The following is a 24,531-nucleotide window of genomic DNA, read 5'->3' on the forward strand; positions in this document are numbered from 1 at the left end:
AATAGTCCCCTTGATAGCAATTGCTGCTTTCATCCCTCATCTTCAAGTGAAGTGAGCTGTCAGTAGTAATCACTGGCCTTTGCATTTAAGCAAGGAGTAAAAAGCAAGTTGTAGTAAGAATAGACTGCAACTGTAATTGTAATTGTAGCACTGAATTGAATGATACAGGCATTTTGTCAAAATAGCATTTTGCAGTTGAGTAAGTGATAGATGTCTGAAGTGAAATAACCAAATCAGTTGCAGAATAAATAATTGCACTTTGTTGCAAAATAAGATCAGAGCATTTTTGAGGGGCCAGCTTCAATACGTGTAAAGTAAGTGACCTCTGGCTATATGACTTGGTGTGTCTGAAACTTCAGATGCTAGCCTTACTCTGCCATCTTTGGTTAACAGTATCCAGATATTGCAAACACTGCATTTCAGGAATTTCAGACAATATAATGTGGAAAAAATCCAAGCTATGCTTTAAAACAAGAAAACTCAACCAAATAAGCTCCTTTTCTGTCTTTTAAGGACTAAGAGATCTGCTTTTTTAAATTCTGCATATCCTCCAAGAGGTGATTTCATAAAGACAGTATTGTGGACTTCCACGTTCGTTGTTTATATACGTAATTGTTTTCTTGAGATAGGCTAGTATAACTCCATTTTATGCATCTTAACCTAAAAACCATTTGTGCAAATTTATTATGGATAGTGAGATTTCATAGCTGGAGATGAACTTAAGTGGTGTTGCAGAATTGTTTTTATTCTGGTGTTGAATAAATATACTGTAGAGAATCCAGCATGTTCTCCAGAGGTTGGGCTAAGCACGTAAGTATAGTAGTAGGTGAGGCTTAGGGTGTGGAGAGCAGGGAATGGACTTTAAGCAGTTAGTCCTTAGCTTCACCTAAGGTGACTGGGTGTGTAGGTGCACAGATATGTACTTTGACTCTCTCATGATAGGCAATAACTGTGAGAAAAGATCATAATAACCATCACTGTTTATAGTACCTGAATAATGCTGACACTTATCAGGAAATAAATGGATGGAGGCTCTCTGGGGTGTAAAATTATTTTACCTGCAAAACTGTTACTGTATTAAAAAGGAAATTTATGTTCACATAAAGAAAATAAATCACAACTTCTGAGGAATACTTATGGTAGTCTATGTGCAGAGTTAGGCTTCAGTGTGTTACTTGTGCTTGCCTGTTAAATACATAGTTTAATCAAAAATATGAGTATAATGAAAAGCAGCTTAGCAGTTGGCAGTCAAACGTGAAGGAGGCATGTATGTGAATTCCTTTCGGTTGTACTAAAGTTGCCTTGCATGCCAGTGACTTGTGTAAAAAAGCATGTCTTTTGTAAGTACTTGAGTTGTGTAAGGTCATTGCTGGAGTTGTACAATCTGTGGCAGTTGGGGCGTTTTGCTGTGGTAATTCCTGCAATAGTTTAACAACTTGATCTTTGTGTGTAGGTATTGGCCTAGCAGTCAGGTGAATAAGGGACAGTATGGCATGTTTGGTTAGGACTGATCTGGGGAAAAATGAGAGGCATTTAGGAGAACAAGAGACATGCCAAGATGCTTGACATTTATTTCACTTGACTGACAGCTTCTGATGCTTGTTTATAGTCAGTACTCATTACTTCTAACATATTTTATGGTAGAGGTGACATTTTCAAAGGAAAGTATAAAACACTCATTTAAAGTTAGCTGTGCCAGATTTCTGTAATCAGAGTAGGAAAAGTGTGCAGAATATTGGCCTATAGAAATGACAGGCAAATTTAGAAAGCAGTCTGTCAATTCATAGGTCATTTTCCTGGACACCAGTTCTTACTGAAATAAACAGCTAAGCCTAAATATTTTGTTGCATTTACATTAGCGTTTTGAAAATCACATTGCAATAGGTTGCCAGCATATTTCTAACACTTAATAAGCTTCATTATCAGATTGTGTGAATAACAGATATAATTAAAACAACAGTAAATAACTTACATTTCAAAACAAAAGCGGTTTTCGTATCCTGAACACTGGATAAACATGCTTCCAGTAGCAGCTGCTCTGCAGTTTTTGAGTGGCTATCAAAAGTAACAGCATCTCCACTGGAAGTCAGTGTAGTCCACATGGAGTTGCTGTTACATATGAGAGCACCAATGGTCGATCCCGAGTGATCCTGTTTATCACCTGTGAAAAGACTTAAAAAAAAAAAGATCCCTAAAACAAACCTCTGTTTTCTGTCAGTGAGTGTTTCCCCTGCATTTGTCATGTGAAAGGCTGAAGAAAGCTTCTCTTTTAAGATGCAACTGCTCATCTCTAGCAGAATATTTTTAGCACACAAACAATCGTGTCTTTTGAAACTTGAAAGCCAAAAACTAGTTTGTAATCTTGCATGCAATGCAAAACCTCCATGAGTCTTCCCTGTTTGCTGTTGTGGTCCCCCCATAGCCCTAAAAGAGATTGGATTGTATGGCACCGTCGCTGGTTATAAATTTAATACGCTATTGATGATTAGATTCTTTATGTAGAGTACACCACACCATGTTGTGATCAGGAATTAAAAAATGATCCTAAAATAACAAAACCTTATGCAAGAGATAAGAAAGAACATGTTTTGATTATTGCCATTTTTGGTAAGAATACGGAGGTAAGATTCTGCGTGATTTTTCTTCAGTGGAGATAAAAGACTTCAAATAGAATACATGCACAAATAAATGATTATGCTGTTTGTCAATTTTAGAAATGTAATAGATTTCACGATAAAACATTCTGATTCTAGGAAATTGTGTAACTTGTGGAAGAGAAGAGAGAAAATGCTCCAAAAGTAAACCGAAAGATTTGTATTTCCAGTAGTATCTCAGATCAGGTAACAAATGTGAGATACATACTTAATCTGACCTCATGCAATAACTTCTTGAAAAATTCACTGATCACATATTGCTAAGAACTATTACAAAGATTATTCTCATGCCTAAAAACTTTAGTCCCTTTCTCTGTGATTTTGATTAACAAGTAAATTAAATTTTTGACACAGAAAACTCTAACCTCTTTTTGAAGTAGCTCTACTCTGTGCTCTAATTTGCTTTTTAAAATATAAAGACATTTCAGTGATTTGGAAACAACAGCAACTTACCGTACCCTAAGTACTTACTGCTGCATTATCAGCATTCGGGTACAAAATAAAATAGCTTGTTTTCTGTACTGCTGTTTGAAGAGGGGTCGAGAGAACAGCAGGCACTGTATTCTTCTCCTCCCGACTCTATCTTAATGCTGCCTAATCTCTGTTAACACATTAAATAAGTGTTCAGCATAATCAATATCAGACTTCAGAGTGATTGGCTGATGTTGTGGTAGCGTGAATTGCCGTAGGGGTTTCGGTGTTAAAACGTAGCGAGTGACACGTAATGCGAGTTCTTCCAGATAGCATATGAATACAGGTCAAAGTTTTACAATGGTGTTTATTGCTAACTCGGTGAATTATCATGTTCATGTTGAAGCCCACAGATTATAAAGTGATGAGTAGTTACTTGAGAAAGGTGGTTTTCACTTGCACCTTACATAAAAGTACTTTACAAAAGTATTTCTCCTTACAATACAAATACCTTAAACATAGTAATTTCTTTCTCTCTGCTTATAATTAATCATAAGGATCCTGGGAAAAGATTAGAGGAACAGGGAGGGGGATTTGTTTGTCATGGGTTTTTCAGATGGTAGGAGGAAAAAGTATTTGCCAAAATGATATCTTGGAAATCTTTGGTCTTAACTGTCTCCTCTTACAAATTAATTTACTGTTAATGTTTATTTACATTCTGTAGAAAGCCTTGCACTGCTAAAATGTTCTTATCCTGGATTTGAAACCATGATAGGATCTTGAGAATACTGGTCAATAATAAGTTGACTACACAGTCATTGACTCTTTACATCTTGAAAGATAACACACTTCTGACCTTCTTTTAGTAGTCTGAAAACACTGATCTGTAGCATAATCATGTCTGCTAGTTCACATGTCATGAAAATAATTCTGTCCTTCGTAAATTAACCGTATAAGCTTTTGTATGGCAATACTTATGTTTTGTAGTAATGGTTTATCTACAGTAGTACACAACTTGTTGTGGCACTGGCAATACTTACAGTAAATGAAGGCAGTCATTTTATTATGACTTCCCAAGGGAGATTGATAGCAAGGTTTAATTTCCTTCTTCCTCCCCCTGCCTCTAACGGAGAGGAGAACAGTTCATCCTCACTACAAGTAATACAGTTTGCACTAAGTGTTCTGGGTCCCTCCCTTGTTGATTTGTCCAAATGTTGATAGGCCTGATCTTAATAATTGTATCTTCCAATGAGGAAAGATGACAGAAAACTGGATGCACTTTAGGCTGTATCTCCTTTACTTAAAGTTGAGAACATCTGAATAACTGTGATTTCTGCGGTCATCAAATTGAAACCAGGAAGTTGCTGAAAAGCATTGTTTTTTTAAGAGTGTATTCCTACATGTTGTCAAGGGTAGCCTGTTAGTTTTGGTCTGTAGCTGGATTTATCCCCTTTTAAAAATATCTACAAACAGTCATGTCAATGAATACCTGTTGAATGCTGTAAAAAATATAGATTGAAAATTAATTAATCAGTAGAATTTTTGTCCCTCACTGAAGTCTATCTGCAATATGGGAAAGTTTTGTAGAAGACAAGCTTAGTGCCTGTTTAAATTTCTAAGTGTTTATAGGGCATGCTGGCAGCTTTTCAGTTCTAGTTATGGGTGTGATTCCTGATTGAAACATTTTCTGGCTCTAATTTGATGCCAGAGCCATCAGCTGAGTGCTGAATTACTTCTTCCATTAATCACTCAACAGGCACTAACATTTTATGTGGCAATAAGCACATTTTAGGGAATGCATCTCTTTTTAATTTAGCTACTCTGTGTTCTGCTGGTGACCTCCATGACTAAGACTTCACCAATAATAAGAAGGCATTGATATTGTGGAGAGAGCTCTTGAAATACTTACTTGAAGGCAGCTAGTTATCCATACTTCTCTTGAAAAATAAACCAATAGTGTTTTTGAGAAGAGTCAAAGGTGGAGCCTTCTGTTGGCAAGGGATCAAAAATAATATTGTACTGCTTTTTCTAAAATATTTCCAGGTTCTACAGTCTATGTCATCACTGCAGGTCTGGGTGTAAAGCCAGCCTCTTCAGTGGAAGATACTGACCCTCTAAGATCAGTGGAATAGTTTAGTCTGGACTGAGGCAAACAAATTTCTTCTTGGCTTATATGACTTATTTTTTTCCTGAGAGCTTTTGAAGATTTTTGTCTGAGGGAGGCAAGGATTAAGGAATACTTACCAGCTATCTGCCAGGACTAGAGTTGTTTGCTTTTGTCTTGGAAAAGTAACACTTCACAGCTAGAAGGACAGGAAAATAGGCCTATGCACAATCACTTCTGAAAGGAAAAGATACCATTCAGAACCAGAGCTCCTGTGTTTTGTTTTACCAAGAGAAATGTTAACATATATATCACAAAGCTGTAAATTGTGTCCTATCATCATTAAATTGGAGGGTGAATTATTTCCTCTCTAGCCTGAAAGGGTAAGAATGGTGATGGTATGCTAGCTTGAGGTTAGTGGGCTTTCTCTCCAGAAGGTAAATTGGTTAATTGGTGATTTATTGATGAATACAAAAACTTTGCAATCAATTGCATGAATACAAAAACTTGCAGTCAATTGCAACTTTGCGATGAATATAAAATTGCAATTTTATTCCAAAACTCAAGACCAAAATTGCATTTTCTTCTTACTCTGCACCTCATGTTATATAATTAAGTAATAATTTTTTTTCTATCTTCTTGAAGAACATGGGTTTTCACGCTTACACTCTATATGTAAGAGTCCACTAAATGTTGTAGCTCAACTTGTTAGCAGTGCAGAAAAATACTCTGCTGAAGTCCAAATACAAAAGTGAGTGACACTAAAGTAGTTAGATAATCTGCTTTTTATGTTTTCAAGATAATTACGCCAGTTCATTATTTTACCTTTTCCTGTTTTGCAATACTGTGTCAATAAATTAGTTAACTGATTAAATCTTCATTTCTTGAGTTAAAAGCTAATCTCTGGTGGATCTGGGGTAATCCTGTGGTTTTAGTTTGAAGCTGGCAAGTCATGATGATCTGTACTCCTTAAATACAGCAGTAGTTTTAAAAGTCACCTCTGTAGTAAGTGATCTGTGAGTCAGCAAGAAAAGTGTGTGGAGTTTGTTTTGGTTTTTAAGCTATTTTAATTTATGTCTAAGCTTGGCATTAAACGATACTAAAAATCAATTCCCCATAGCCTTACCTACTGGGGACAATGACTGAATGTGTCATAAATAGTGCACAAAACCTCATGCCTTGTGACTGCATTATCTTTTCACATCAGAAAAAATGCTTAGTTGATTTTTTTTAATATTTTTTTTTCCTTAATACCATAATATCTCTCTATTTCAGGACCTTTGTCCTGGCTGGTGCTATACCATATGAATTCATATATTGCCTGCAGAGTGTATGTTGAATAGTTGTTTTCACCACTCCTCTACTGGGTATAGACATTTCAGTTTCCTGTATTATTTGTGATAATACATATTTATATATATATGTTTCTTACCATTAAAAAAATGTGTTGCTAAAAAGGAGGAATCTAGGCAACCAGAGTTCTAATAGATATGTGTCATTACTTGAAATGCTGCCATTTCCTAACTCCACTTTCATGTGAATTCTCAGTCTCTTTATCCAGTGAACAAAAGAAGCTTATTGTCAAAAAGAGCAAATATTTTTGGGGGAATTAGTTGTTTAGTTTTTGTAAATCCGAGGTCAGGAAGTAGTACAGAAGTTTTCGTGCTGCTGGCACCTTTTCTGAGTGCCCAGTTTTTGTGTATTTGCATAAAAAAACTGCATGAAATTCATGCAGGTTTCTGTGTGTTCAGGTTTTACAAGACGCAATCCATCTTGGAAGACAATGTGGGAAGTCTTTTTAATGCAGGCAGAAAGCTCGTGCCGTCTTGTCTGAATTAGAAGCTGGAAAATCTTGATCTCTTTATCAGTCACTGCTTTCAATCTGGGATACTTGTAGAAAGGTATGATTAACTTATCAATTAATGAACGCCTTTTTTCCTTCTAACACAGTGAAACTGTCACAGATGTCATCAAAATAGTGGAGCAGCAAGGAACAGATGCATGGTGGACCCTTCCTATTGAACAACTGCTATCGAAAGAGGCTATAGCAAAGGTAATCCTTTGACGTTTTTTACTAATTTTACTTTTTTTTTACTGTTTTTTTTATACAGGTGCTTAAGACAGTTCAGTGATGAGTAATAATATAAAACCTTCATATATTCCCATGACTCTTTTCAGTCTTGACCTTCATGAGAAGGTATCCTGTGAAAGGAATATTGAGAAAGCAAGATCTGAATATGGCAGAATACACACAATCAGATTTGTGCCATTAATCTAGTGCATAGATCTCCATCCTCCCTGTTTTTAGTTCTGGAGAGAAGTGACATCCTAACCAAATTATCCATCATAACCAAATTGTGAGCCATTGTCATTAAAACATTCAAATTTTTATTTAGTTCTACCTAACATTTAATTGTTCCTTTAACAGTTGTGCTCTTAAGCTAACACACAAATTAAAGTGTTATTCTGCCATCTGAGGCTTTTTTGGTAATTTTTCCTTACTCTGTTTTGGTTTTTCATCAGTAATTATCTGAAAACTATTGTGAAAAATTATCTAAATTATTTTGTGTTCACTCACCAAGTTGGTAGCAGTGCCTGTACAAAACTGATCCAAAAACCCAGTTCTACTTTTTTCCTTGCTTTGATGACCATTGGTGATACAGACTAGGCTATTTGCCTTATTTAGTAATTGTTTTTCCCATAGGCTGGTGGTCATGATGTTTCGGATTATGTCAAGGGACAGGATGTCTTAGACATCTGGTTTGACAGTGGAACTTCCTGGGCTCATGTTTTGGAAGGTACAGAATTAGTATGTTGATCTTTATTTTAACACATTTGGAGAACAAAATGTATTTTGTGTGATGCTGTTGGTATCAGCAATACTGAATTAGATTATGTCAGCAGCAAACTGATTATGACTTCTTGTAAAGCTGCTTTTGCTTGTAAAGATAAGGGTTTCATGTTGGCAAACTCATTTTCAACATAGTTGAAGTTGTGATTTTTCTAATATTCTATTCTGACCAATTCTGCTATGTGGCATGTTTTGTAACTTCTAATCAGAATGTATTTCTTTAGAGTATAGAAGTTTCATTACACAAATGGCAAAGGTACCTTACTGCTAGTTGGTAACTCTTAAACTATCTTCAGTTAACAAATTTCAGTTTGTGCTTGTACATGCTATTTGAAGCAGAATAAAATTGAAATCAGATGCTGAATTTAAATGAGTTTTATAATTTTAACAGTGTAGATGTATTTTGGACTTCTGATTACTTTCAGTAACTAAAGCAGTATATTGTGTCTTAAAATATTTATATTTATTATATGCTGTTTATAACTCCTAATGTCAGTAGTTGCTCCTCACCAGGTAGCAGATACATATTTGTATAAAAATATATTCAATATACACTGTTTGCTTTGAGAATAATCCAAAGTCAGGAGTCCTTTCTAAAAGAGAAGTCTGGTTCCATACATCGAGTCTGTTGGACTTTAGACCCTCAGTACACAATTGCATGATAACAATCTTGTGTAATTATAAAACACGTTAGTACCATAGGTTTTATTTCTTAGCAACGTGGTCAGGCAACAGTACCATCAGCAAATACTCATTTTCTAAAAGACCTTTATATACGTTGAAGTGCATGCTCTTTAAAATCTGGTTTGAATTTGAAAGGTAAAACAAAGTAGTGGTGTTTTATGTGCATAGTTACGTACTTGCATTCTTTAGGGGCTTATTTCACACCTCAGTATGCAAAAACTACTTCTAGTCCTCTGTAGAGGAAAGATACTGTGTTTAATGAACAGCAGAATCAAGACCCTTTTAGTTTCAAAGATTCATTTGTGTAAGGCTCCCATGTGGATTCTGTAATGTCTACTAAATGTTGAGTATTTCACAGTACAGGCTGCTTCCTTCATGGAACCATCAAAAGTTCCTCTTCTTTATTTAGTCACCTATTTTAATGAAACTTCTAGAACTTGGTGTGTAAGGCTTCTTCTTTTGCTGTCTGACCTGACTGGAGTGTCCCCACTGGTTCAAAGAGAAAGACTTAACAGTGGCATATTGTAAGCCCTTTCAGAAATTACACCAAAGTTACACTGCCTTTTTTCCTGTGTAATTTAGGCTCACAGGCACAAGTGGAAGTACAGTCTCAGTGATTCATATGAAGTTACTGGTTTAATTTGTCCTTTATGAAAAATGCAATTTGCTGGAGAAGTTGTTGAAGTAATAGTTTTGTATTTCTCAGTATGCTCAAGCTTTTAAAACTTCTTGCAGAACTTCTTCCTATGTCAACAAAAATAATTGGCAAGGCTTACAAATAGGTTAACAGATGGGATCGATTATTTTCGCAAGAACTCTTGGGAAAAAATGCATTAAATCCATGGAGAAATCCAAAATTGCTTTGAGATCGTTACAACAGGAAGAAGAATTTCCTGTGGCTTGAACTCATGAAAGCACAGAGGCATATAGGTTCTGGCGTGCAACCTGTTAATTTTGTTGTAGGACATCACTGATAACAGCAGTTATTGCCTGCCTGCTGATGAGTGTCATGTGTGGCAGTGATTCTTTTGCACCACGTGAGTTACTTTCAGGGCAACTCTAGCATTCATAGATACCTAAAACTGTGAGAGTAATGTTTAGGATTGTTTCACTCTACCACAAACTCAAGTTATTGAAAATTATAGATCAATGATCTGTCTGTGAGTAGCCAGCCAGAATAAACGGCTTTACAGGCTTCCCTGCCAGGTCCAGTCTTGCAAAAATAAATCGTTCTCTTGAACATCTCTGCAACTTGGGGAACTTTGGCCTGAGTTTTCACTGGACTCAAACTAGCTGTGCGTGAGTTTATTAAATGAGATGAAGCAGTTACAAAATTCATCCTTTTAGCTGGTGGCCACACAGAGTGCTTTAAAAAAGTATGGCAGGTTGGGAAGTGAGTGGGAAGGAGGAAGAGGAGAGAGAAAGATTCTGCAAGTTGAGGTTTCTGAACAGATTCAAGGAATTGCTCAGTAATGGCAAGCCCAGTGGCCTAAATCATAGGTTGCATGGACACATTCCTTTTTCTAATGCATGCCCTGCTGTGTTTGCTGCCAGAGACAGGGCATAATTCTGATGGAAATTACTTAAAGATGCTCTTTTTTAATTTAATTATGGTTGGCTTTCTTTTTCCAGCCTAGTTGTGTCAAAGATACCCTTCTAGCTAAATGGCAAATTAACCAAACCGCTCTACATCAACAGTATGGCAGGTAGGAACGTGCAATTTACACACAAAGATCAAAGATTTAGCTACTGTAGTTACACACCAAAAATGTACACTTATAACTAGATTGTTAATAGATACTAATTCCTTTGCACCATGGAAAGCAGCTCCATAGGTGCAATGTGCTCTGAAAAACCTGCTGCTGCCAAAGTTTTCTGGGGATGCTGTTTGCTTCGTTAACGCTCTGTTTGCCTAACACTGTTTTCAATGAACAGATTTGTTATGCTATCTAATCCTGCTTCTTTCTTGCTACACACACTTCAAATATCGTTGGAAAGAAGTGTTTCCATTTTCTTGCAGCATTAAATTTTAAGTCTGAATGCCTCATATACAAATAAATTCATTTTCACAGTGCTGCTGAGAGGTAGAAATGTGTTAATACACTGCCTTCAAAAAGGTGTGTAGTAAAAGCAAAATCTGGTTCAAAAGCATTTGCTGATTTTGAATACCCAATGCTGTGGAGCCTAGGAGTTTTTTTTCTTTTTCTTCTTTTATTTGAAGTTTAGTTTGTGTTCAGCCTTTTGATAGTGATTATTTCAGTACCTGTCTTTGAAATACCCATTTTAGAGAATTCTTTTCTATCTTAAAATTCTCTTACTGCTCTTGACATCTTCTTCATGGACAGAGTGCCAGTTGCTCTACAACCTTGAGATTATTGATTTTTCAAAATATTTAATATTAAATGCACACTGGACTCTGTTGCAACGTGAGATGCCATTGGTAAAAGTCCCACAGCTTTTTACCCATAGTTTTGTATCGTAGTGAGGGTGGTTTTCAACATCATACCTTTTTTTCCATATCTTATTGGCTAATATTTAACTGAATGAATGTGGTTATTTTACAACTTACCTATCTGAGTGTTTAAACTTTTGTGCTGACTGAGAGACTTTAATTTATCTTAGCTGATTTATTCCTGGCATAAAAATACAATATGTTTAATCTGAAAGTCAAAGTCTGTAAGATCAAAGATACGGAATCTTGAAATCCAAACCAGAAGGATCATAAATTGTAATTCTCTTTAATGACCTATGTACTATACCTCAATGTAAAATAACCAACTGAAATGTCTCTTCTGGGTTGTCAGACATGCTCTTCCATTTGCAAAGAAATGTGTGCACTGTTGTAATGAATTTCTTTATAACCATCAAAGATTCAGTGAAACTGAGGGAGAGGAGCTACCTGTGCACTTAAAAAGCTGTCTTTGTGTATGCAAAACCTGTTTGTATTTTACAGAGATAAAATGTTCAGGGCACCATTAACTTTGTAAGCTACATTAGTCAGCCTGCCAGATGTACTAGTTCCTGTCAGAAAAGACCAAGACAGTTTGCCGTTTGCAGTCAGTTGTTTGTTTAAATTCTTCTCTAAGTTAACAACTGGCATTTCCATGAAAAGTAAAGTAGCTGTAAATAACAACTGTGTTGTTACACATTTTCCACTGTTATTTTCATCCTTACCACAAATAATTTTATTTTCATCTTGACCTCACAAGTATTTTTGCAGTCTGTTAATACAAAGGCTGATCCCTACTTGTACTGCTTTTTAAACTCAAATCTCTTTGTAGCTTTTCTTGAAGGAATAAACAAATGTGTTAAAAATCGTAACATCCACCCACACACTTCCTGTGCTAGCTGGAACTGCGTGGCCTTGACCTTTGTAATGTTGAACTTCCTTTTATTGCAGGATGGATCTAAATATCGAAACTTCCATTAAGTTAAACAAATAAATCCAGTGTGTCAGCAGCAGAAAGAAGCATTGTCTCGGGGGTCCTAGGAAGAGGATAAAAGGAGCTAGTAGATTTTTATTGAGTAGAGGAACTTTTGTCTGAATATCTGGAAAATTAAACCACCAACTTTTGGAATCAAAACTAAATTCCTGCCAAATATGTGTATGATTTTGCACATTTGCAGGCTTTGACTCAACATGCTCTGCTGTGCTCCACATTACTCTGTTCTCACTGTGATGGTGACCTGTCTGGGATTGTTTAGGACAAGGAGGGACAACTTGAATCAACAAGTCTTGTACCTTCTTGTGCAATGAGTGAATTCCACTAGTAAAGCCATTAAAACTTTGCTGCCCTCTTTCAACCCTCTGGGAAAGCTGGGTTTGCTCTTCTGCTTTTCATGAGCAGTCAGTTAATACCCAGTTTATGTGCCTTGTAGCCCATTTTTTTCTCTGATCACAACAGTACTCAGTAGCTCCAGTTGCTCTAGCAATTCATCTTTTTCTGTATTTATGGGGAATAGTATTTCCATTCAGCCTTCACCTGCTAGGTAAGCCATGCTTCTCCAGACCCCTCTCTCCCACAACAGGGTTTCTGTTCCCTGTCTTGTCCAAACCCTTTCCTGAATTTCTTTATTTTCCCAGAGCACCAGTGACCAGAAAATGTAGATTCTGTCACATGTGAGCTGTGGTCACTGCCAAAGCTTCCTGGTCTCCTCTGAGAATACCCAATGCCTTACACATGCCAATCAGGCACCTTAAGCCTGTGACTTGTATTTTGAGTAATTCCCACATTAATTAATTCCAAATTATGATATCTTTCCATGGGTTTGTTTAGGAGTACTTGGAAAGTATTTTGAGAACTTATGAAGCATTCTGAGTGTGATGGCTTCTGTTTTCATAATTTATTACTTTGTTTGGGAGAAAAGCAAGTTTATTTGTTGGATTTTGGAGTTCAGTGAGTCTTGGATTTTTTTAAAAAAAGTGATACTAATGAATCACTTGCATCATGTTCTAATAACTATACACCATTTATAAAAGTAAGTTATTCACTGAGTTTAAAGAGGAGAGTCAGTTTAACTAATCACTTTCAGAGATTTTCTGTTAAGTGTTTTAATTGTTTGAATATACAGGCTGATATTTTAAACAAAATCTTCTGTTTTTAAAGGTTCAGAGCAAAGAGCAGATACATACCTTGAGGGAAAAGACCAACTGGGAGGTTGGTTTCAGTCCTCTCTATTAACCAGTGTGGCAGCAAGGAAGAAAGCACCATATAAGTAAGTATGTGCTTTGCAAACACATTGCTAGTTCATTTATTAAATACTGAGCTTTTGATAGCATGGACAGTAATTTATAAACAAGATAAATCGACCTATTACTAAGTATCTGATTTATGTTCTTAAGTTTTCAGTATAAAGTTTTGCTGGGATTAGATTGTAATGGGTTCATCGTTAATTTATTTCCACCATAATTTAAGTAGATACTTTCTCAGTCATTTAGGTCTATCCTGTTACATTATGAGATACAGGTCTGTTCTTTTGTCATCTTTCCCACTCATAATCAAAGGGGTTGTTCTGAGAGGTGCAGTATGAAAATCTCTGAAGATCATTGATTTGTGAATGGAACATTAGGCTGTAAGGAATTCAGAATCACTATGTGCATTGTCTTATACTGGAGCTGTGACATGCTGCTTGTTCCCTGGAAGATGAAGAGCATAGGGAAGGGTAATGTGCATCTGCTGCAAGGAGGCTGTGCAATTTTGGGGAATTTATTGGCTTAAAGAGTAAATAATACTTTAGTCTTTAATTTGTCTGAAATATATGTGCACCAGGTATCTGCAAACAATCTGTTGCTTACATAGCAAAATTAAATAAGGAAAATAAAGTTGCATGTGCTGCTTGGATGATAGTACAGCATATTTGTGGTTGGTTGTACTGGACAGATGAAGCCTTGGGCTTACCAAAATTGAAGATTTCTGTGTTTTATCTTAGGAATATCCTCCCTAGAACTCTGTTCTTAACAGATTTTTCACTAGGATTTTGTTTCTGCTAAAATCTTTTCTTCAGGACACTCGTGGTTCATGGATTTACTCTTGGTGAGAAAGGGGAGAAGATGTCTAAATCCATAGGCAATGTGGTTGACCCTGATGTCGTTATCAATGGAGGCGAAGTAAGTCCAACTCCTGAGTTTCTAGGAATGGCTAGTGACAATATCTCACTACCAGATTCTGCTGCTGTCTTGTGACATGTTTTCCTCTAAATAGCTGTCTGGTAATAGAACCCTGTAAGGTTCCATTTGGCAGGAGTGAAAACCTTGAGTTGTTTTGTGTCAGCTGTAGTGCCAAAACCCCCCACACCTTTGTTCTGTGGTAAGAGAAAAGAAAGCATGTTAAATACAATGTGTAAAATGGTTCCTTTTTACTTGGGAATGCTGTTGATGGAATGATGGGAGGAGGATTTAAAAAAAATAAGAAGTAAACCTTTGCCTTCAAACTGATGAGCTGGGCCTATCAATAGAACAGTCAGAGTGTACAAGTTGTACCCCAGCAGTCTTGTCTGCTCTCAGCTTAGGCTGTTCATTGGCTCTGGAAACTTACTTCATTCCGTGGTCAAAGAGGGGGCACTGCAGGGGATGCTCTGAATTTTTCTACATACCCAGTTCTGCTGTTGCTCTTTCTGAGACTGCTGAGTGTATTTTGCAACTGTCGAGACAGAGGAGTCCGTCCTTACAAAGACTTGCTTATCGGATTCAATAAACACACAATAGTTTCTGTTTTTTCAAAAAGGAGAGAACCCATTTTCAGAGTTGAAAACAAGGTGGAAAACTGTCTGAAGGGGAAAAAAAAAGGCATGTAGCTTTAAAGAGTAACATTGCTATTTTAATGTTAAGCATTCAAAGGATTCAGGGTGTAAGATGGAAAGATTAATTTATCTCAACTTACTAGAGTTCCAGCATTGCCTGGACACAGACTGCTGCAAGTAGCCCTGCCTTAGCAGAAATCTTGCTAAAAGAGTTTGAAGACTTCTAAATACAGTGGCCCTCTGGGCACAGTTAAGGCAAATGTTCTCACAGCGTTAACAACACGGAATTGCACTGCTCACCATGCTGCAGGACCCTCAGCAGTTCTACTCATGCCTTTCTGTCCCTACTTAGGATCACTCCACGGATCCTCCATATGGTGCCGATGTTCTCCGCTGGTGGGTGGCAGAATCAAATGTTTTTTCTGAGGTGCTGATTGGACCAGTTGTACTTAATGCTGCAAGAGATGATATCAACAAGGTAAGTGCCAAATATGTTAACACTCTCATTCTAATGACCAGGTCTGCTTTATACTTGGGCTTGTGTTGACTGAGAAGAATCCATTGCAAAGCTTTTCAATCTGTAGACAAAAGAAAGCTTTCTGAGCTTATTTAGGTACTCCTACTTTGTACATCTGTGGATCAAATAGTGAAGTATATGAATTAAAAGACTAGTTTTGCAGCATGCTTTGGTAATAGCCAGGCTTTTCTTTACATTTCCATGGGTCCTTTTGGCATACATTCTGCATGATGCTTTTGTACGTATGCAGACAATCATTTTGAAAAACAGCCTTTAGCTAATTCGTTATAGAATATTATAATTTTGTGTTCCATCTGAAGTGCAGACCACCAATGTTTAATTTTTCTGGTTTGTTCCTAGCTTCGGAATACACTACGCTTCATGCTGGGAAACATGGCTGACTTCAATCCAGAGACCGATTCCATCCCTGCTTCAGAGATGTACATAGTAGATCAATACATGCTGCATTTATTGCAAGATTATGGAAGCAAGGTAGGGGTAAATTTGATTTAGATGAATATATGTGTCATGTTTTTTAGTGGTTTTACCCTCTAGGGAAAATTATTTTAAGTGTTTGAGTAAAGAGTAAGTGTGAAGTAGACAAATGATGATCACAAAGGTTTCTTTGATGCCATGTGTACTCCCTTAAGCCCATTCCAACTGTCGGAGGAAGGCTTTGCTGTTAACATTCTTGACTTCTTGGTTTTAGCATTGACCAGTTTTTCCCTCTCCCCTTCTGCCCAAGGTCTCAAATTATCAATCTTTAGAAATAGTTTCAATAGGATACGAAAAAAGAAGACCAAAAACTTCTACAATTTTGGAAATCTGCTGTAGTCCAAAATTCATTAATTTCTGTCATTCAGAACCATTCTGCTGAATGAGAATGTATGGGCATAATTTCTGGAGTTCTCCCTGTCCTCTTCCCTCAAATTTGATTTTAAAATATTTCTGTGTTCTAACTGTTAATCAAATTAATATTTTTTTTTCACCTCCAAGAACCTTTTAAAGAAGAGGTTCTCTTAACAGTTTATGTCACTTACTACAGTTTCTACAAGTTCAGGTTCATCAAGGGTTGTCATCTGTGTGCCATGTGATGAAAACTGATACACTGTTCTTATAATTTTCTACCCCCTCACCCAGGTTACAGAAGCATACACACAATATGATTATAGCAAAGTTGTCCGATTATTGCAAGCATTCTGTTCCAGAAATCTGTCTAACTTCTATTTCAGCATAATCAAAGACAGGTAAGTTCATTACTGCTGCCTTTAAACAGGAAATAACAAGTTAACCAGTTTGAGATAGAGGTAGGAGCATTTCAGGTGAATGTTGGGTGAATATGGGTATCTCAAGAACGTGTCACAGTTACGTATTGTGCTTTGGTGCACTAAAGCTCTCAGGTGAAAGCTTAGTTGCTTTCAGCTTATTTTTGTCATCAGTGTGCTTCTACATTCTGTTCACTAGGGATACAGAATCATTTTGAAAGGTAATCAAGTGTACACATTGAAAACAAAATAAAGTTTTAAAGATAGATTCTTGGATCTGTCTTTCTACCTGTAACTGTGTGCATCTGTATTTGGGAAGGTAGGAGGGAAGGCCTTTAAGCATTTCTGGGCAGCCTAGTGTCTTTTACTGATCTAAGAAACATATAAAGAACCCTAAGGATGTACTGATGCCTTTGTAAATTTTGAAGGGCGGTTTCATGGCTAAGGGGGTAGGGGTTATACTGATCTTTAGTTTCCAGAATGCAGCTAAGGTGGAGGGAAAGAAAAATGCTCTAATACATGTTATAGATGATCCAGAACAAAGAGCTGAACAGCCAGAACAAGCTGCTAGCTCGCCTCCCTCAGGAAAGATTCTCTTCTATACAGATGAAGAGAATTAACATGCCATGTCCTTTCCTGACAAAAGGTGGCTGCATATGCAGCTAGTCCAGTACCTCATCCACTCTGCTTGCCTGGGAAAGGCAATTAAGAAAAGCTTTCCTAAGAAAGGCAAGCTAGGCCAGACTTGTCTACTTTCAGTGGTAGTCCTGAATGTATGGCTCTTGAGCAAGAACAGTAACGTGAAAATAAAAATGTTTTCCAGCTTTCATCTCTGTCTTGCAGGCTCTATTGTGAAGAAGAAAAAGATCCTAAGCGCCGTTCATGTCAAACTGTGCTAGCAGAGGCTTTAGACGTAGTAGTCAGATCATTTGCCCCAATTCTTCCTCACTTGGCAGAGGAGGTTTTCCAGCACCTCCCTCATAAAAAAGGTAAAGCATGTAGAATTTCTAAGGAATTCTTTCAGTGTGCTATTTAATCACACAGTTAAAAGGAAAGTAAATACAGAGATATGCCATATTTCAATTAATTTAATAAACACTTTAATAGAAAGGCACAATTAAAAATTAATTTGTTTGCTTTGCCCTCAAGACTCAGAGGGTGTGTTTCGTACGGGCTGGATTAACGCAAGCTCAGCGTGGAAGAAGCCTGGCATTGAGGAAGCCATAGAAGGTGCTTGTGCAATGAGAGACTCTTTCCTTGGGTCCATCTCTGGAAAGAATTCTCTGGAATATGAAGTTGTCATTGTAATTGAGCCTGGATTGCTGTTTGAATTAATGGAGGTAAAGATGCAACTAAGAATGGTGTTGTCTGTGCAAAAAAATAGTAATTTCTTTGAACTTTCTTGTGCATTTTACTTGCCAGAAAATCACAGAATACCTGAGGTTGGAAGGGACTGCTGGTGCCTGTGTAGCCTGAGCCCTTGCTCAGGCTGGCTCAGCTAGAGCACATTGCCCAGGATTGTGTCCAATTGGGTTTGAATACTTCTGAGGATGGAGACTCCATAACTTCCCTGGGCTACCTGTACCAGTGTTTGTCTACCCTCACTGTAAAAAAAAAAGGTGGTTTTGTGCCTCACCAGGGCTGGAGCTGTGAGGGTGGATTGCCTCCTTCACCTTGCTGACAGCACCCTTCCTCATGCAGCACTCTCATACAGGATGCTGCTGGCCTTCTCTGTCATGAGCATATATTGCTGGCTCATGGTCAGCTGCTTGTCCACCCCTTCTTTCTTTTCTGCTAAACTTTTTTCCAGCCAGTTGGCCCTCAGTGTGTACTGGTATCTGGGCTTATTCCCCTCCAGGGACTGGACTGGACATTTCCCTTTATTGAGCTTGATGTGATTGCTAGTAGCCTGTTTCTCCATCCTGTTGAACAACAGTGCAACCGTCCAGTGCATCAGCCACTCCTCCAAGCACTGTATCATCAGCAGACTTGCTAAGGGTACACTCTGCCTCATCATACATGTTATTAATTAGTATGTAAAACAGTACCAGACTCTATGCTGATCCCTAGCCACATTACTAGTGTCTGGCTTCTAGCTCTGGACTCCTTGAGGCCTGTTCTAGTATTGCTGGCAAAAAGTTCCACAGGACAAGTCTGTGCTGTTACTACTGTCAGAAATAAGTAAATTAGTCTTCACTCAAATCATCCACTCCAGGAACTGCTGTTACAGCATTTGTTTGAAACAAAAGAGTTTGCAGATCATAGGGCTTGCAAGGGTAGACCTGTTTTGATGCTGGATTTAAACAATTTTTATATGTATATATTTAGACACACACAAGCACACGTGTAGGCAAACTTGTGCTTTCTTCACAACAATGCTACAACAGCTGTTGCCATCACCTATGTGGCAATTCTACATTTGCTTTTAACATTTTCAGGAGGGTGCTGAGAAACAAAAGCAGGTTGCAAGTCTGAAAATGTAACTCTTCCCTAGGCACTGCAGGCTGAAGAAACTTCTAGTGTTTCACAGCTGAATGAAATAATGATGGCTTCCCAGACAACCCTGCTGAGTGAGCTGCCTAAAGAAACCCCTACAGATACAAACATCATCAAAGGGAACTTTCTGATTAATTTGGAAGGTAAGAGAATGATTCCAGATAGGCTGCTGTGCTAAACAGCTGGTTCTTTTCTGCACTACAACATAGGTTGTTGTCCACTGCATACACAGAGTTGGAAAACTGCACCTCCCTGCTCTCAGGAATGATGCTTTCTTTAACAGGTGGTGATATCCGTGAAGAATCTTCCTATAAAGTCATAGCCCTGCCCATTGCCAAAGCAAAATGCCCTCGCTGCAGGAGATACACTTCTGATTCCTCAAGCACTCCCTGCCCACGGTGCCTGAAAGTCATTGCTGGAAGAGGGAGCAGGTGAAGATGCAATGCCTGCTACACATGCTGCTCCCGCATCAGGAGTACCGAGGTACACAACAGCAGGGGCTGACCAGAGCCTCTGTGCACCAAAGCCTGTAGAAACAGATGCTTAAAGCCCCAGCCCAGTGTGGCATTATCAAGCTTTTTGGGGGGAACCTTATGTACATATACCTAATTGTGTATATCACTTTTCAGCTTAATAAAAAGGTGGTTAAAAATAACTGACTGATTTACTTGTTTTTAGAAACCTGTGTTCTATTGAAGTTCAGTTCCACTTAAGTGAAACTCCAGACTAAAACAGTGATTGTCAGTAGGTAGTTCTGCAAAACCCCTGAGAAGCAGTGTCTACTCCTCATGCAAAACAAAATAGAAGAGTGGTGACCACCACCTCTCTACACAGGAGTGTCTACTCCTCGTGCAAAACAAAATAGAAGAGTGGTGACCACCATTGCCTTGAAAAGAAGGAAAGACACAATGAAACCTCAAATTTTATTTAATCAATTTACACAAATCCACAGCAAATTAGACACAAAATAGCACTATGTACAGAGTATTACTTACAATACATTACAGATTTGATTGGTGTAGTTTGTCAGCTCAGAGATGGTACTTGGTTACAGTGAAATCCTTTACACAGCTGTACCAGGATACAGGAATATAATGCAACTAAGAAACATTTTTTGTTTTTCTCAGGTTCCATGATAACCAAATCTCTAGCATACTCATTTCTGCAGAAGTTTGAAGTGCTGTCAGGCAAGGCAGTAAAGTCACCTGTATGATCTTGCCTTCTTCCATTTTTCCCCTACAGCTGTTGTAATCTCAGAAGTCAGTATAGAAGTACCTACAACACAGATCTTCTTACTAGAATTCCTACTCTTCTCTACTGTCTGATCTCATTTTGCTGTCAGAATTCAAACTTTTAATATAAAAACTTTTTATGAAGCTACATGAAAGCTACATGAAAGTGCAGTGTTGAGAACTGAGGATGCTGAAGGAGGCTGCAGAAGAAGCCACCTACATAACCTTTTAGGGGGAGTCTGACCCTTAGATCACAGCAGCATGTATTTCAGAAAGGTAAGACCAAATTCTGTCTGCAGAATACTATCAACATTTCTTATATATAAAACAAGAGAAGCAGGTTACAAGATGGAGCAAGTAGTATCAGGTGACTTCAAAACTCAATTTATGCCAGCTTCATTTTTCTCCCCTACCTTCCTCTAGGTGGAAAGTAAACAGTACTAACTGATGCGAGATAATGATGTTTAATACCACTGATAGTGAGGATACTCACTATATGATTCCCTGTAGGTACTGTAAATAAAAGTGGGTGGTTTTAAGGCTAAAGTGCTCAGTACTATAAATCTTCAGTGAAGTTGGGTCAACTATTTAAGCAGTTTTTAGACTACAAGTTAACGTGCAGAGATTTATAGCATACTACATCTTCTACTGTGGTAAGATGTGGGAACAATCCTAAAGACATTCCTTGACCTACTTGAACTCAGAAGAGCTTAAAAATAAAGGAGAAGGATGTAAATCCAGTTTTAATTGAAGCCCAGCACCCTAGAGGCAATACTGGGAAACCAGACTATAAGATGAGTCCGTATCTGCATCTGGAGAATTAGAGTCTCCTTCCCGGGCTGTTTCTGGTGTGGGCTGTTCTCCCTTGGCATAAGGCCCCACATGTTTCATCTTACGTCTAGTGCAGTCATCATTGTCACGTATAATGCAGTTTCAAGGTCTGAGCCCAACACCAGCTCTAGCTTCCGAAAAAGCAGGATTGGCTTTTTGTGGTAACTCCAGAGACTAAAGTTTTTCTTGGGTGTAATTCTACAGCTCGTATCGAAAAACAAATCATACATGGAACATTGAAATTGCAGCAGAAATACAAAATTTCACAAGACATGATTTTGTAAATAGATTAAAACTGCTGTCAAATATATCCAATTTAAGACTACTGCGAAAGCACTCAAGTAAGAAATAAATAACAAAGCATTTCAGATACTGACAAGTGTACTAGAAACGAAACATCTTTGTGCTAGTGCAGAATTTAAAATATATTCCAATTTAAAATTACCTCCTGAAATTCTAGGATGGGGAGCACTGTTCTCTCTGTTGTTAAACAAGAGCCACGCAGAGGTTTCTTTCTGTAACGTCCAGCCTTGTAGTGTAAAATCATGCATTATAGCACTGTAGAGCAGAGCCATGAAGGTCACACAGAGATGGCTTCTACAGCCTCTATTAGGCTCAAGGCAAGGCTGTACTGCCCGTGATTCTCTGGTAAGTGCTCTAAGACTTTGTTAATGAGTTTAGCTGTTGTTGGAATTGGCACTTCTACATTTTGAAGTTCCTGGGGGTCCTATATAAAAGAATAAACACAGCATTTGAGTAATTTTATAGATGATCATCTGCATGTAAGCTCTCCTGACTTCGTGTAAAACTACAAAGGTTTATTAAATCAATTAACCTGACGCTTTGACACCATGAAACTGCTTTACCCTTAATGAAAGGAAACTAGCCACCAAAAAAAATGAGGAAAAGAGTCACCAGCTTCTTAGTGAATAGAAGCCTCTGAAAATCAACCTATTTTCCTAAATTGGGCTAAACTTACCATAGCTTTGAGCCAAGTACATAGCGTTGGAGGAAGGCGAGTGAGGAGTTCCATACCCTCCTTTGTCTGCCTATGCAGTAAAGCGAAGGCCAGTCTCTGTCCAGCCAGTATGAGCAGCTGTGATGCAAGAACTTCTTTGTCAGACACCTGATGAAAGGCCTGAAAATAGAAAAAATTGAAGCAACCACCCTAACCACTAACTAGAAACCATTTCAGCATGACTCAGCTCACTTCTGTGGAGGCTTGAAAAACTGTATCAAAGTCTCTTGATACTAGGACAGTTTTGAGACTCTTGTGTGACCTGTTACTGTAATAAAGCACATTATTAAAAGCTTCAGAACAGCAGAAGAGTGAACAAAGTCAGAGAATTACTCTCTACACAGCAATTAACATGAGATCTATTTTACATTTCAACAACATATTTCTAACTTCCATATTATCTCAATGCCTCCATAAAGGCACAGATTTTCTTGTCCAGGGACTGGTAAACTTCTAAATGAAGATACTACAGGCAAAAAAAAAGCAAATCCCTGAAACTATCAATCAATTATAATAAAAGAGACTGTTCTGATGTAGACAAGTAGTATAACGCCCTATATCATGCTTCCTCTAGCTGTTATACACAAATTTTTGTTGGGAAGAAGGAAAAATGAGGGTAATTATTAGTCATGAAAAAGTATTTTTCCAGCATCCAATTTTTTATTTATTTATTTTTCATTTTTTGAGCCTGATAATACTTGCCAAACCCATCTTAAGTAAGCAAAACAGTAATTTTAACAGAGTATTTGACATAATGCAGTGTTGATTTAAAATCATTAAAAGCTGCTATTACCTCTTCACCAAGATGATCCATCCCGTAACTGTAGAGTTCACAGACATAATGCCTTCTGACCACATCCTCAGAGATTTGAAGACACAGAGCCAGGTCTGCAGCCAAAGTTGGCCAATTCTTTCCCTTTTCAAAAGGAAATAATTCCTCTTCTGAGATTTCTTTGGCTTTTTGTGATGAACATAGTGCTTGAACCGCTGCAGTCACAACTTTGATCAAGAACTTGGAAGCAAAAACTGCAGGTTACTTCACTGTTATTTGAAATTGTAGAAGTTTAAGAACTTTGAGTACAAAAATGTATACCTACCTGTTGTCGTATGGATAACACATTTGGATCCATATCCCCACTAGGTAACAGCTGAATTGAAGTAAGGTCTTTGAAAAATGCGTTTTTGCCCTAAAATTGAGAACCAGAAGACAGGCCTCAGAGGTACAGCAGAATATAAGTCATTAATTTTGACCTAAGACTAAGACGCTGACTATTTTTTACATTTTATTTGTACTTCATCTTCTATTTCTCTTTGAGGACAAAAATTAATATTGTAAATTAAAGCCACTAAGCAAACCAAACTTTTGTTCATGCAATCAATACGTCAAGGATTTGCTTTGAAACTTAAAACTACCTGCCTACTAAATTAGGTAGCTGATAAAACACCAGCTGGACCTGAAGTCTGGATATATTTCCTAGTCCCTGGCTCTACACCAAGCATATGTGCAGAGAAATGCAAGTAGCTGATTAAAAAAACCACACTATTAGCTATTGATATAGTTGACACTGCTTAATTTTAAGTTTTGTTGAACTACAGATTAATCAAATTTCAGGTAAACCTCTGAATGATGGCACGTGGTAGCCTTTTTTTCAGCTCAGCAGTGTCATACTTGGTGCCAGCCACCTCTGATGCAGTCCTGCTCCGTACTAATATGGAGAGCAGGGAAACTGGTACCAAAAGAAGGTCAGTGTTAAAAGACAGTGATGAGTGAGTAGGTCTAGACAGTGACTTGCCTTGTCAGAAATAAGGTAATAAATGGTGTTTTAAATTTGTAACCACTTTTTCAGTCATCATCTCTACAGGCCTGTTAGAAAATCTTTCATAAAGATCACAGAACAAATGGAAATCTCAAGTGAGAGAAAGCAAAAAGGAAGCGGCGTGGAATAATAGTTGTATGTAAAAGAAAGGAGGCACAGAACAGGATCTAATTTTACCCTTGAGGTGCAATGATAAAAGGTAGTATATAATGTTTTCTGTTAACGGATAAGGAAAAAGAAAGCCATAAAAACAATGGATTTCAGCTACATTAAAATGCTCAAACCAGACAACTACTTCAGAGCCTGCACACAGACAAGAACCTATGGCAAAAGGAGAGTAGTATTCTGCACTTATCAAGTTCCAGTAGATATTTAAGAAGTCTGCTCAGTATTTCAGGACTAAAGAATTTT

General features: G+C 37.6%; 2 protein-coding genes across 2 annotated transcripts in view; one reads left to right on the top strand and one right to left on the bottom strand.

Annotated features, from left to right (window-relative positions):
• Positions 1 to 19,687, top strand: part of IARS2 (isoleucyl-tRNA synthetase 2, mitochondrial) — a 29,618-nt gene extending 9,931 nt beyond the window's left edge. Inside the window, exons 14-24 of the mRNA XM_009994802.1 lie at positions 7,120 to 7,222; positions 7,874 to 7,967; positions 13,312 to 13,420; positions 14,210 to 14,312; positions 15,297 to 15,422; positions 15,822 to 15,953; positions 16,602 to 16,708; positions 17,570 to 17,715; positions 17,876 to 18,066; positions 19,221 to 19,365; positions 19,506 to 19,687. Coding sequence (XP_009993104.1) covers positions 7,120 to 7,222; positions 7,874 to 7,967; positions 13,312 to 13,420; positions 14,210 to 14,312; positions 15,297 to 15,422; positions 15,822 to 15,953; positions 16,602 to 16,708; positions 17,570 to 17,715; positions 17,876 to 18,066; positions 19,221 to 19,365; positions 19,506 to 19,657 — 1,408 coding nt within the window. The 3' untranslated portion in view covers positions 19,658 to 19,687. The remainder of the gene's footprint in view (positions 1 to 7,119; positions 7,223 to 7,873; positions 7,968 to 13,311; positions 13,421 to 14,209; positions 14,313 to 15,296; positions 15,423 to 15,821; positions 15,954 to 16,601; positions 16,709 to 17,569; positions 17,716 to 17,875; positions 18,067 to 19,220; positions 19,366 to 19,505) is intronic.
• Positions 19,688 to 21,748: 2,061 nt separating this feature from the next.
• Positions 21,749 to 24,531, bottom strand: part of RAB3GAP2 (RAB3 GTPase activating protein subunit 2 (non-catalytic)) — a 35,698-nt gene continuing 32,915 nt past the window's right edge. The window contains exons 32-35 of the mRNA XM_009994803.1: positions 23,401 to 23,490; positions 23,097 to 23,315; positions 22,265 to 22,423; positions 21,749 to 22,012 (exon numbers count right to left, since the gene is read on the bottom strand). Coding sequence (XP_009993105.1) covers positions 21,866 to 22,012; positions 22,265 to 22,423; positions 23,097 to 23,315; positions 23,401 to 23,490 — 615 coding nt within the window. The 3' untranslated portion in view covers positions 21,749 to 21,865. The remainder of the gene's footprint in view (positions 22,013 to 22,264; positions 22,424 to 23,096; positions 23,316 to 23,400; positions 23,491 to 24,531) is intronic.

The sequence above is a fragment of the Chaetura pelagica genome, unplaced genomic scaffold (genome assembly GCF_000747805.2).
Source record: "Chaetura pelagica isolate M959 unplaced genomic scaffold, ChaPel_1.0 scaffold2, whole genome shotgun sequence".
NCBI lineage: Eukaryota > Metazoa > Chordata > Aves > Apodiformes > Apodidae > Chaetura > Chaetura pelagica.